At 37.9% G+C, this 14656-nt stretch overlaps 1 protein-coding gene across 3 annotated transcripts in view; it reads right to left on the bottom strand.

Annotated features, from left to right (window-relative positions):
* Positions 1–14656, bottom strand: part of RhoU — a 51916-nt gene that overhangs the window by 19108 nt on the left and 18152 nt on the right. For all 3 annotated transcript variants that reach the window (XM_068300666.1, XM_068300683.1, XM_068300675.1), the window contains one exon: positions 1960–3190. In XM_068300666.1, the coding sequence (XP_068156767.1) occupies positions 1960–2988 (1029 nt within the window). In that variant the 5' untranslated portion in view covers positions 2989–3190. The remainder of the gene's footprint in view (positions 1–1959; positions 3191–14656) is intronic.

Genomic DNA, 14656 nt, shown 5'->3' with positions numbered 1-14656 from the left:
GCAAAAGAAAGAAGAAGAAACAGAACATAACCAAAATAAAATTAGTAAAAAGATAAAGAAAAAGCAACAACAGAACAGAGCAGAACAGAACAGAAGATAAAAGAAAAGCAAAACCAAAACGAACAGTTAAAAAAAGAATTTCTTAATTATACTTAAGTTGGTTAATTGCCGGGCGCAACTTTTTGTGTTCGAGCGACGACGTAGACAGTTTGGCTTAAATTTTCTCTGGCAAATGGTATTCTCTCTGCAACCAGGTAGTCAAGATATTGGGGGTGGTGGGTGTTGGCTGCAATCTCTTGGATAATTACATGGGCACAAGGCCAAAAGTGGAAGGATTAACAAATGAATTGGTTGGCTTGCTTGCAAGATAGCAAAAGCAACAAAAAAATAAAAAGGAAAGTGTCATTACAACAGTAATGAAGAAAAAAAATCCCAACAAAAAAATGAAACATTTATAACATTTAATAAAAATTTAAATTCAGCTACACTTAAAGAGTTTCTAAATACCCTTCAAAGTTTAAAGAGTACTCTGAAAGATATGAAAATTGTCCACAGTTTAAGTAAATATCCAAACGATTTGTTAATCAAACAACTTTGAATTGACAGACAAAACTGTAAATTCGCATTGTGACCTCAAAACCTAATAGATTTTTCGCCACATAATAACTGAGAATCTAGAAACGAATTGAGAACCAGTTCTACCTAGCTCAAGGTAGTAGAAGGTTGTTATAAAATTGTCTTTGGCTGAAAGTTTATTATTAATTTACGAATTTTGTTGTTTTTCTTTTTTTTTTCTCCTTTTTGGTTAATCTCATTTGGCATTTTGTATGGGGCGCATTTCAATTTGCTGCAACATTTTAATTTGCTTTCGTATTGAGAGAAATAAAACTGAAGCACCCTGTGTGTGTGTCTCTCTCTTTCCCTTTCTCACTGTCTTGTCTTGTCTCTCTCGTGGTGTTGCTGTTGTTATTATTGCAGTCAAGTTGCCGTCGTCGCCTTTACCATCTCCGGTTGAAATGAAAAGCTTCAACCAACTTCTGGCCAGGCCCTGACAGCCTTTTGTTGCAAGAGGACAGAGAGAAGGAAGGATGGGAGGTAGGGAGGGATATGCTTTTTCTTCTTTTTTTCTTCTTTGCCCCCATCTACTTTGACTCCTGCTTCATTCATCCCTATGCTGCTGCTTCTGCTGTCTCGTGTCCATCAGCAGTTGTTTGTTTGCCTTTGCCTTCGACGACGTCGACGACTACGACCTGAGGGAGCCGGCACCATGAGGTGGCATTAGGTCGCATTGGAGCAGGAAAACGAGAAAAGAAGATGCTTCTACTTACGTCGCCTTCATTTCCTCCTACTCTTCCTTGCCTTGCCTTGGCATGACCATTATCCAAAATAGGCAGACAGAGGGCAGAATAGAGGGCGAGAAAAAGAGAGGGAGACAGAGACGAACGGACAGACACAGTGCAATGAAAATGTTGAAAGCAGCAGCACAGCCAACGGTAAAATCTTCTTTCTCACCATTGTCTAAATATCATACCATTCCATTCCAACCCAGACCCGAACTTATCCTCATCCTACCTACGCCATTTCATTCTATTCCATTCTAGCCAATCCGCTCATAAAGGAACAGGAATCGATTGTTAAAGTTACTGGTCAAGTGGTTTGCATGCTGTGAAATTCTCATGATTTCAGAAGAGGATTTAGCAACACAAAAGATGATTATCAAAAAACACCGTATATTTATCCAAGGCTATCTGCGTTGTCCTGCAGCAATGACCTTTCCTTAATGGTTACATTTGAAAGTATTAACTTATTAAAAAGGGAGATTATACGAAATAAAAGTGATATCAAAATGGGTGATGGTGGCTAACCTGGGAAAAGCCTTGAGATTCGTTTTGTCGAATATTCGAAACGGATCGAAAAGCTTGTAGGTTTCAGGACTCCAGGACCCACAAACACACTTACCGTATCATTGTGATGAAGCACTTGACGTGCTGGAGATGTTGCCGAAGAATCTATCACAGTGCAGCCATAATCTCTAGACTGTCCCACCACATGCGAGATGCCAAAGATAAAGGGGCCATTGGCGCCATTGCCGCCGCCGCCTCCACTTGTTCCAATCAAATTGCAGCCTGATGTCTCTGAATTGTTCCTCTTGCAGAAATCATCTTCGAAACGTGAGGGAAACGATGAGCTTGAAGAGCTGGATGCGGCCACCATGGCGGCATGGCCATAACTACAATTGGATGATGTCGATGATGAAGATGGTGGTGGCGGTGGCAGCTGGCGATGATCGAAACAAAAGTCCGATGATTGCTGCTGTTGTTGTTGTGGGTGTTGGTGGTGGTGCGTGCTGGTGTTTGTTGGAGACGGTGGACTACCATATGGATAGCCAATGTGTGGACTTTGCAAATGCCGATTATATTCCTGGGACAGGGCATCAAAGTCATTGAAACCATGCAGACCTTTGGCACTGTCGCGCTTCTGTTGCTGCACATATGGTGATATGTAGGCTGCACTGTTCCCGTGACTGTGACTTGGGCGAGGCGGTGTCACGGGTGGCAGGGGTTTTTGCATTTTAATTAGCGTGAGATTATGATGGACAGCCGGACGTCTATCGCCCAGCAATGGACGCTGTGAATTATTGTACGGATGATTACGTTGCAAGGCCGTATCGTAGTCATCCTCATCCTGATCATGATCCATATCCTGATCTTGGCACATATACGCATGCCCATAGATGCCATGATCATAATATTTATAATGAAATTTTTGCATGTTCTCATTTGGTGGCGGCAACGGTGGTGGCATTCCCTCTTGATTCTTATTATTATCCATGGCGCAAGCATGGTTTTCCATTTGATTACTGACAGATTTTCCGCCCGTTCCAACGCCACTTCCTCCACCACCACCAGCTGTGCCCATGCCAGTTGATCCGCCCACAACAGCTCCGTTGTTGCCACTACCAAATAGTTTGGCCAATTTGACAGTCATATTTGCCCTGCGTTTGCCACAAAACTTTTTCAATTAAAATGTTGCCCCCGAAAAATGGCAAAAAGAGACAATAAGACAGCTTTCCGTTGCGCCCGGCAATTGCAGTTGGCAGCAGTCGATTCTATCAAGTCCCTCTTTTTCTTTCCTTCCTTGCTTCCTTCCGTTTTTGAGGCCTGAGGGACAACGAGTTCTTTGTGTATATCTATAAAGAGAAGAATCATAAAATCAGCAATCAGTAAACCACTTACATATATGGATCAGAATTATATGACTTAAATACAATAAAATTTAATATATTCTGAAGAATCTTAAATAGGCAAAGAGGGCCAAAAATAATTTTATAAAAATCCGACAGATCGCTGTAGATAGTTTATATCTCTCTATGTACATAGAATGAAAATGTTCGTATGCTTCATTCAGTTTACATTTGCTCAATCAATTTACATAGATGGTTACATGTTTTTTTCAGTGTAGGGTAAACAATCTAAAGGCTGTTTTGTAATCCAAAACCAAAACAAGTGCAATTGTATGTTGCAACAGCTGGCAACTGGCTGATTTTGCTGACTTGTTCTCCTTTTTCTGCCATGCCCTTGCCCCCTGCCACACACACAGACACAAAGTGTTTGCTATGCTAGGTAGTAGTAGAGTTTTACCTAGAGATGAAGAGGAGAAAAAGAGTTGTGTGTGTGTGTGTGTGTATTTGGAACCGCAGTACAACACTAGAAACGGAAACTGTAATGGGATATGCAAAACAAAATAGAAAAAAACAAAAGAAATGGCAACAGCAAAACCGAAACAAAAATAACAACAAATTCGCAACAACTTGCAACAATAACGAGCGGAAACATTTTTGCACCACACATCGAACAACTCCACACAAGACCAACAACAACAACAACAATTGGCTGGGCGATAGTTTATAGTTTTTCTTTTTGCAACTTTTTTTCCCGTTTTTTGTTTTTGTGTTTTGTTTTTGCTGTCATTTTAATTAAAGCTACTTTTTGTTATTGTTGTTTTTGCTGTTGTGCGTGAAGTTAGTCCAGAGAGCAACCAGAGAACAGCAGCAGCCAGTTTGCTGCATTGACGTCATATACAAAAAAGAAAACATATGCAAAAAGAAAAGTGGATCATAAAAATGTAACAAAAAAGGTAGATGGAATTTCCACAACACTTTGACAAAACCAGAGATAGGATCCAAAAATAAAAAAAGGGGGGACACGGGAAATGCGCGTCAAACTCACTATGGCATTGGTTTGTTGTGCCTCTGACGCACAACAAGACAGGAGAAGAAAAAAGTTAAAAGCAACATTTTCTCGCCAAAAGGATAATGGTGGGTATATACCTTATGTGGCAACTGATGACTTAGCCTTTGAATTGAATCGATGCTTGTCTTAAGATATATTTGCCCAGAAGACTGCTCAAAAACTCTAGAATTATATAAATTTTGATCTTAAAATCTTCTTCAAGACCAAAACCATCTTTAAGCCATAAGATTCTTCAGTTTGGATTAGATTCTGATCATAGTGTATGAGAACTTCGTCATAGGTTTGTTTTTTTTTTCAGGTGTGATTGGTATGCTCGTTTTTTGTTTTGTTTTGTGTTGCACTTACCGCGAGAGTGTGACACCAAAGTCGACAACTAACTTTATTGAGGTTTATCAGAGGAGACAATGTCTCACAAAGTAGAGAGGAGGTGAGGGCAACAGCGCGCAGGGAGATGGTCAGGAGAGGTGGCGAACAAAAGCCACACAAACAAAATTTCATGCCAAATGGTGCCTACAGGCACAGTCGACAGGCGATAGGCACTGTGGCATGTACATTTGGGTGACAAAAGCAAAAAACGAAAGAGTAGAAACACGGTGTAGCTGAACATCATCTACTCACACCCCCCATCCCCCCCACACACACACTCGGATCCATGCAAATGGAGTTGGATTGACTTTTTTTGTTGGCACACACACACACATATTTTTATTTAGCCATCGACAATTGACAAGCAATCAGTAGGATATTTTCATTTGTGTGTGTGATTGTGTGTGTGTGTGTGTGTCTGTCCCAATTGAATATGCACGAATGCAAATTTTCCATTTGCCAAACCACAATAAAAATGCAAAAATTTAATAAAAATAAAAGTTTTAAATTAAATATATGCATTTGCCATTTGATCTTTCAATTCGCTTACTAAAGAATGAAAGACACAAGAGTCAAGTCAAGTCAAAGTTGGTAAATCTATCACACTTGTTAGACCTATTCTAGAAACAACTGGAAACTAGGTTTTTCTTTGTTTTCCTTTTTGAAATAGGAATAGGTAAACAAACTATTCTAAAAAAAACTATGATCGTGATAATCGCTCATTTAATTGCAACTCAAAAGTAAGAATATTGTCTCCAATTAATAATAATTAAATTTCGTATTAAAGTGGCCAATTGAACAGTTTACAGTTTCGATTTTTATTTACTTTTCGGTTGAATAAGATCTGTATATAGTACATATATTTGCATATACGCATATATGAAGTGTGTAAATCGAAATGTAGTCTCTTCTTTTTTTCTTGTTGTGTTTACCCTCTGGATGTAAATCCACGGTCGAGTGAATCTTTTGCTCTGTCCCTTTTTTTTTTTTGCTCTTGTTGTTCATATCATTTTGAGTTTTGCAACCAGTGATGGTCACCCTGTCCAAATTTCCTCTATCCTCCCTCGCCACATTCCCCTTGTCATCGTCAGTCATGCTCTACGTGGGGTTCTTGTCAAACAAATGCAACCAACCCATTACAAACAGCAAAAAGGCAACAAAATAAAAAAAAAAACCGAGAGAATAAAGAACGAGGCCCAACTTTCCTTTATGACGCATTTGGTATACTCTACCCTTTTTGGATTTTGGCCAATATTTTATTGAATAGATAACCACCTCGTCTTTCTGCTTTGTTTTGACTTGAACTAAAAGCAACTCTGGACTAATTTCGTTATACTCCTTTTTGGCACTTTTTCTCGGGGAGTGTATGCAAATGAAATGAATAGTGTATGCAGGGGCCAGAAGGGCACAGGGACAGTGGAAAAAAAAGGAAATGATGAAAATGCAACAGTTTGTAATTTGCGCTCAAGAATCGCCGCAACGTCGACAGCAGCAGCGAAAGAATTAAGTTGAAAACAAGGCAACAAAAACAAAATAGCTATTGGCTATGACAATGGCTAAAAACAAAAAAAAAAAAACAGACAGAACAGTAGATGCCAAGAGAGAAAAAAAAAAAAGCACACTGGCAATTGTAATGTAAAGTAAAGTTCATAAGAAAAAAATTAAGTTTCTACAGAAAAGATTTCCCTCAGATCAAAGCATTAATATCTTACAGATATTAAAAAACAGGACATAATCCTCAGGTTTTTGAAAATTGAAACTAGCTTTTGCCCCACTGTCCAATAAAAGGGACCAACTAAAATCCATTCCCTTCTGTCCACTGACTGACTGACTGGGTATGCGTCATGATGGAGTCACAAAATGTTGCTCCTCTCTACATCCCTGAACCTCTCCCTTGCCCTCTTTCTTTTTCTCTCGCATTGACTCTGTCTCTTTCTTCCTTTCTTCTGCTGTTGATTGTGTGGCGTAAATGTTAATGAGACAAAAGATGTCAAAGATAAAAAAAAAAATTACGGGCTGGCGGGTGCTGGGGCGGTCGGTCGGTCATTCTGTGGGCGTGGTGGTGGTGGTGTATGAGAAAAATAGTAACAGGAATTCTGTCTGGCATTAAAAAACAGATGAATTTTTAACCAACTACAGCTTTACCACATTTTCCAGTTTAACCAATTGTCAATTAGGCAAAGTGACAAAAAATTTGGCAAAAATTGTCATTTGCGTGAATATATCTACGGATTCCTGTTGATTCTCCAAAATGCTTGATAAGTATTCTCTTTGCTTATATTGTCCGGTTGTCGTCATCAATGTCAACAGTTATTGCTGTTGTTGCCCACTGTCGAAACGTGACAGGAAGTGGCTGGTTCCCAACTACATCAACTTTAACAAAAGACACGTTTTGCCATTTCAGGACTCAAGTGCAAGGCAAAAAGCAACAACAACAACAATAACAAAGCCAAATTGGTCTTACAAACAACAAACGAATAGGAAGTTTTTCTTCTGTTAACTTTATAAACTTTCGGCCCATCGAATCTAATAAGCCCATGGCCCATTTATTCATCAGGTATTCATCCTCCAATCGAGAAACTCAAAAAAAGTAAAGACTAAATAATTAACATCAATAATATCCAAACCAGGTTGTTAAAAATTTGAATCCCAGACGTACTTGGAATGAAATGTCTTAAAATATGTTACTGCAAATAAATATAGTTATTTTTAATTATTTTTTAAACATTTTAGTTGGATTGTACAATAGTTATAAGAACATTGGGATGTTTAAGAGCGGCTTGTTTGGATTTAAAATTGAAATTTGAAAAATGAAATTATCATTTCAATATAGGCACAAAGCCTTTTCACATTTACACACACACACACACACTCACACACATGAAGGCAAAGCAATTATGTGGAAGTCTCTGTTGGTTGCAGCAGGTGTACAACAATTGAACAAAGTCACTAAAAATCACAGGCAAAAACAACTACAAAATTTTGTGGAGAAGGGAAAGAATGGGAAAGAGAGAGGGGGGAGGGGAAGCCTTTTGTAGCTGTTGGAAATGATTATGACGTTCTGGAACCAGTTTTGCAGCAGCAGCAGCAGCAGGTAAGAACGAAGAAAACCCAAAAACAAATCAAAGTACCAGCAGCTGCTGTTGCAGTAGAACACAACAGATACAAAAATCAAAAACACAAAAAGAGTATTTTCTTTTTGTTGTTAGTTTTCTTTTTTGTTGTTCTTGGTTCAGTTTCTCAGTTCTTAATTGTTGAAACGAAACAAAAGAGATAGAGAGAGGGAAGAGAGGGGGAAGAGAGAAAACAATAGATGGGCATTATATGTACGTATGTATATAGAGAGATATGAAACAGATGGCCATGTCATTAGACCGTGTGAAAGTCTATGGCATCATATCCTGGCAGGACGTACATCAAATCGCATTCGTAACGCCTACAAAAAAGTATTGTCTAAAAAAATTGGAATAGGTTTTTGTTTCTAAAAATAAAACCTTTCCCATGGTTATTAGAATCTTTGCGACTCATTTTGCTACAGGCTTATAAAAAGTGTATGGATAGGTAAAAGCTAAGCTATTTGGCTTACTTTATCACTATTTTTTATTCAGTATGTGCCTTTAGTACTTTCAATAGTCTATTTTGGTTTTCGTTTTGATCATTTGGTAATCCAAACCCAACCTAGTCTCAATTGGAGGTTTAGTCTAATTTGTGTAAATACATACGTGTATTTTCAATGTGTTGGGTTTCGTATAACTTTGTACAAATATATATGTCAACTTTAGTTGACTATAGAAATACATAATGTATGTATGTGTGTGCATGTGGTGACTTCTTGGATTTCTTTGCCTACTACAACTACTATGTAATACTTTACTACTACTACTACTACTACTTCTACTACTGCTGATGCCGCTAGCCAAAATTGGGTGTAGGAAATATATTATCGCATCACGCGCATCTACAAAATGATTTCACAGCAAAGGCAACGGCAACGGCAACGACAACAACGGCAACAACTTGCTCTTTCATTATCGGCACATCATTATAGGCAAAAGTTGTCGTTGTTGTTGGTGTTGTTGTTGTTATTGTTGTGATTGTTGGCGACGAGACGGTTATTTATTTTGCCCTTTAACTATTTGGGCAGCCACGACGAACGGAACAACATCAGAGTCAACGATTGTAGATGCTACTACCAAAGCTGTTGACGACGACGGCGAACAACGTCAACAACAACAACGCTGCCAGCGGCGTTTTTCTTTTCTTTTTTTTTTTCAAGATGCACCTTGATTAAATTCCAGGAATTGAATAAGAAAATAAGAAGACGAACAAAAAAAATCGTATCTTTACGAAACCAACAGCAGCAACAACAACAACAAAAACAGACTGAGACTGAGTTGATATTTACTTGCCGCTCTTCTGGTTGCCCCCTCCTCACTCCACCCTTATCGGCCTTCCCATGCCTTCGCCCGCCTGATCTCTGCCTACTAGCTTGTAGTACTTTTTCTCCTACTAGTCACAGCGGAGTCGTCGTCTCTGCTCTGTCTGTGAGCCTCCATTAATGATGCAGCCAAATGCTTTTACAGCTGAGAGTTGTCGTTGCCAAGCTATTGGGTAGATGCCACCAAAGAGGATGGAGAGCAGCGGCAAGTACTATACAACCTGCAACAGCAGCAGCAGCAGCAGCTACTTCAACTTGAAAATGTTGCGAAATGTGAAGGGGGCGAAAAAAAAATATAGAAGAAAAATGAAAATATCACGTATACGTAAAGACGTCACAATGCCCTTAAGATTTGTATATGTAATCCTTAACAAATTAATTAATTCATTAGAAATAGAAACCAAACATTCAGATTAATACGAGGAATCAATCATTTATATAGAAAGTAAAGTGTAAGGCTTTACTTAGATAGTTTGTGGTGCTAAAAAAACAATATGAAAACTAAATCTCATTTTGTTTTCTGGGAAAAGCTCCATGGTAAGTGTAGCTAGAATCAAATAGCTCGATATCAAGTGCTAAAATTTGTTAGGTTTTTATTTCGATATTAATTAAAAAAAGTTAAACTTCCTAACACATTTAAATTAGTTTAACGGGATTTTCTTTTAACGAATTATCATTTACTCATTCTCTGCCTTGATCAGTTGCATTCTTAATTAATAACCCAATAGACTTGTCGGTAGGTTAGGGTATAAATTATAACCAACTAAGTAAATTGTATGTCTGGTTGCTTTGGTTTGTTGTTCTCCTTCTTGGTTATTCTGCTTCTTTTCCATTCGTCTTCTTCTTCTTTTTTTCACCTATCCTATTCTGCTACTCGCGGTCGATGGTTTTTTTTCTTCTTTTTGTCGATTTGTCTAAGCTTTTGGCATTCATTGTGTACGGCAAATGAAGGTCTCAAGTGCTGCCTTCTGCCTTATGCTTTGACTTTTGTCTCGTTATTAAGTTTTAAGGTTCTCTCCAATTTTGTTTTTCTTTATTTTCTGAGATAGACGGATAGAGAGGATAGACGGAGAGGGAAAGACAGGAGGGGAAAAAGAAAAGCGCATGCGCAACTTCTTTTGTTGCTGCTTGGCTTAATGTTTTTTTACATTTCTTATATATACATATATGTATTTACTCTTTTTTCTTTATAAACAAGTTGACGCAGAGACTTGGGATTGTCTGCTGGCGGCAAATGCAACTCACGGAAAGGCATTCAAAAGCAATTAAGCGCTTTCTTTTGGCCAGGCAAACGAACGAACCCAGCCAGATAGACGAAACGAATGAGCCAGCCAGCCAGCCAGCCGGAGAGGTAGTAAGCCCAAAGCCAAGTTAATGGCAGGCACTCGGCCAAGGGAGGTGGGCAACGGGTTTTTATTTAATTTTTTTTTTCAGTTTTCGGGATGGGGTGAACAGAAGAGACCATCTTCTTCTGCACACATGTAATATCATCAATCAAAAAGAAAGGGAACAGAGAGGCAACAACAACGAAATGAATGAATGCCCCACCAGACAAAGTCAGCGGTTCAATGTCGAAATTGCAAATGCCCTGACAATGCAATCTGATATAAAATGCCAGCCAATAAAATGAAGATTATGAAATGTCCCATAACTTTTTGTATGGAAATGATATCGGAATGGAAGGAAGGGGGAAGAGTTTAAGATGATTATATAACCGAATGATAGTTAACCGTTTTCTCCTTCAAGACAAAACGTTTCACAAGCTTCCGAAGAGTTATTTTCAAGCCATGGTTAGGATGCAAAGAGCTATCTATTGGACTGGGAAAGGGTATATATGGTTAAGAATGTATGGATGTATACACTTCTTGCTACAGTTGAGCATGCGTGTTGTCGTCATCGTCTCACGAAATCAACAGCAACAACAGACATTTTTTTCTTGATTATGCCACATGCAACATGCGGTCATGCTACCTAGCAGCACCAAACAGATAGACAGGCAGGCGAACTGGCAGAAGGACGGGCAAACACATATTTCTTTTATCGCATATACTAAAAAATGCTTCAAACTAAAAGCCAAGCGCTGTAATCATATTTAACTTGGCCTCTTGCCTTGCCTACGTCTCCTTGCCTCATCGCTTGTTCGATTCAATTCGGTTACTGACAAAAACAGAAAACCTCAGACTTTAACCGCAACAGGTAATTGATGCCGCTTGCGCGTTGCAAGAACTTTAATCAATTTTTCAGATATTTTTTGTACGTGCTTGTGTGTGTTGCAAGTGGCCATAACCGAACCAAAGCGAACCGCATCGTGAGGCCCCCAAACCTAAGGCAAACCTCTGTTGTCGATAGTCGTTGTTGTTGTTGTTGTTGGTAAGTGGCAACAATAATAACAATGTGCAACTTGTTTCAGATGTTGCCTAAAGATTTTTCGTTAGAGAAACAAGAGAATAAGAAACGAATCTCGCAAAAACAAAATACAAAGAATGATGTTAAAAAACAAGTAAATGTTTCTCTCGTTTTTTGGAATTTTGTAGCAATTTTCACTTTTTCAATGAATTGTGTGGCAAATATATATGGACGCACATATATACTCTTACTATTTTGTGTCCAAATCTGTGCGACAAGTTGTTGCTTGCCACTTTTGGTTGTCATTGCGATTTTCCATTTGCCAGCGTCATGTCATTTTTGCCACACAAATAAAACTTGCTTGCACTTACTTCGATATAGAGTGGAATATTCCCACTCCCCTCCTCACTCACTCTTTCTCCCTCCCACTCACTGACTACTCAATCACATCGCCAAAGTACTTCTGAGTCATAAAATGGAAAAATGAAATGAAAAGAAATAACCACCGAAAGGCCGAGTGGGAGAGAGAGTGAGGGAAGATTGCTGGCAATTTTATGCTGCACTTGAAGACGATAGAAAAGTAAAACGAGTAGGGGGACAAGAATGACGATAAAAATGACACATGGAGTATGGAGCCTCTCCGCCCTCCATCGGTCCCGCCCCCCACCGAACGAACCGAACCGAGCCAAACTGAACTGAGAAGTAAATAAAGTGTAGACGACGAGATGAATTGAAGTGGAAAAGGGAATTGCGATGCGATGTAATGCAATGCGACGAAGTACTTTCGCCTAAAAACGCATAAATCAGATGCAAGTAACTAGATTGACTTCAATAGATAGATTTCCAACGATTATTATCTCTTCCTTACCCCCTTGGCGTATTTTTTTCTTCTTTTACTAGGCCAAAAGGGCAACGTCTAACATATGTATGTATGTGGACTCAAATTGCATGTGTGTATGTGGGTCGTTCAATAACAAAGGTTTTTCTTCTTCATATCTCACATTTCACTCTTTTATTCACTTGTCTTTGTCTCTTTCTTCCCTTCTCTCTCTCTCTCTCTCTCTCTTGATGACTATAAGAATGCACTAGTAGCTCATATTTCACATATTACTGCAAATATATGTACCTATATATATATATACTTACATATAAAGATAACCACACTCATGTTTCTTATCATTTAAGTGTATAAATATTTACAATGATCCAAAAAACAAAAAAAAAACAGATTTCGTCTGTGTGGAAAAGTTTGGAGCTTTAATTTAAACAATAAACAGATAAATGGCAGGCAAACAATTAAATATATTTATATGCATATACAGTGAAACCCCATTTCAACACACAGCTTGGGTCGAATCCGAAAAGATCTTAATGGATAGAGAGTACATCCCTTAAGGGAGTTTTTACTGTAACTCTCAGGAGTTTCAATTTTTAATTACTTTTAATAACCTTGCACTCGCTAGATAAATCCACAAAACAAAAACAAAAAAACAACTTTGCTTTGATCAGTCAAATTAAATAATTATATTTTCTTATCTTTGTCTAGAAAATCCACCATAAACCACATTAATCCTGAGTAGAGAAGTTTGTCCAATGATAAAATGATTATGTTAATTATCTAAAAATGCACTTTGACCAATGACTCACTTGATAAACACTTGATACAGCTAATAACACTTTACTAAATAAAATTCGACTAGATATATACTTAAAGCGGTATCAAAATCAACCCGGATTTGTGCCACAGATACCTGTGCACTCCGTCAAAGTCCATTTCCCATCCCAGCGAGAGAGAGAGAGAATCTCTTTTTCCCACCTTTTACACGGGCTAGATGCACCACATCATGAATATGCGAAACTGTACCTAGATACATATATGTAGGAGTACCTATATATTTTTACGGTTGCCCACGCCTTTCGCCCTCTCCCTCCCCCCAAGCATCATACAGCTGCAGCTTTCCTGTTACATCTCTTTTTTTCTCCTTTACCTTTTCGTGATGACTTTTTAGCTTCCAAAATTGTCACCAAGTTCACGCAATGAAATTGTGTGAGAAAAAATTCGCTTGCTGCCATCTTTACATTTTGCCGGTATTTCCTTTTCTATACTCTATTGCCAAAAGGGGTATATACATTAACAGATATTTCTCATATTATCTAAACCATGGTTAGAAAGAAATGTCAAGAATACTGATCAAGTAATCTCTTATCTATTGAATATTAAATTTTTTAAAGCCTTGTTAACCATGTTAAAGAGTTTATAAACTTCTTCTATGCCTTTTCACTTTATACATAATTCAAATGTGTGTGTGTGTGTGTGTGTGTGTGTGTGGCTGTGTTTTATATATTTTTTTCGTGTTTTTTTCCTGCTTTTATCTTTTGAAAAATTTATGTCTGAAAATACTTAGACTCAAGCACGGTTTTCTTTGTTGCTGCTGGGTTTTCTTTGCCTTTCCTTTGTGATAATTATGAAATGGTGGCAAGAGAAAGAGAGACAAGAGGAGAAAGCAAAAAGAAAATCATAAAATTTCAATTTGTTACTTAGATGATAAATTTAATTTTTTCCTTGTGTTGGTCTAAAATTTATATATCTCGTTTTTTGATTAATGAACCCTGCTGCTTGTTGCTTTTCGTTCGCCCTTTTTCATTTCAATTGAGTTTTCGCTTCACTTTGTTTATTTATTTATTTACTTACCTTGCGACAGATAGACAGACAGAGAGATGGTCAGACAGACCGATAAACTCCGCTGACAACAACCTTGCCCAGGAAGGTATCGGGCCAATTACTTTGAAGGTTCATTTCATGGCATAAATCAAGTTTTTCTGATTTTATTTTTTGTTTTTCTTTTTTGCCAATCATGTAACTTTTAAAGTTATCTCTCAAGGCAAGCATAAAAGCCATAAAAGGGGCACCAAAGTTAAAAATTAAAGTTGTGTTTTCTCGGAAAAAAAGTAAAAAGAAATAACTTACTTACTGTATCAACTTGTCAACGGCGAAAAATGCGTTGTGCAATTTTGTTTGTCACAGTTTTTTTCTTCACATCCTTTGAAATGTGCAATAAAAATTTTTGCTCCTGCAGCGAAATGGAATTGCATTTAATTGAATTTTAACCCCCCCAATCAAGCTATGAGTGGACAGTTTTGGGCCTATCGTTACATGTATGTATGTATGTATGTATATACCTATGCATGTATGTATATGTATATGTATATATGTATATTTTTTAATTCATTATTGTTTCTCTTTATTTTTCAT

The sequence above is a fragment of the Drosophila tropicalis genome, unplaced genomic scaffold, assembly GCF_018151085.1.
Source record: "Drosophila tropicalis isolate 14030-0801.00 unplaced genomic scaffold, ASM1815108v1 contig_158, whole genome shotgun sequence".
Lineage (NCBI taxonomy): Eukaryota > Metazoa > Arthropoda > Insecta > Diptera > Drosophilidae > Drosophila > Drosophila tropicalis.
Note: the sequence above shows the minus strand (reverse complement) of the source record. Positions and strands in the feature narration are given on the sequence as shown.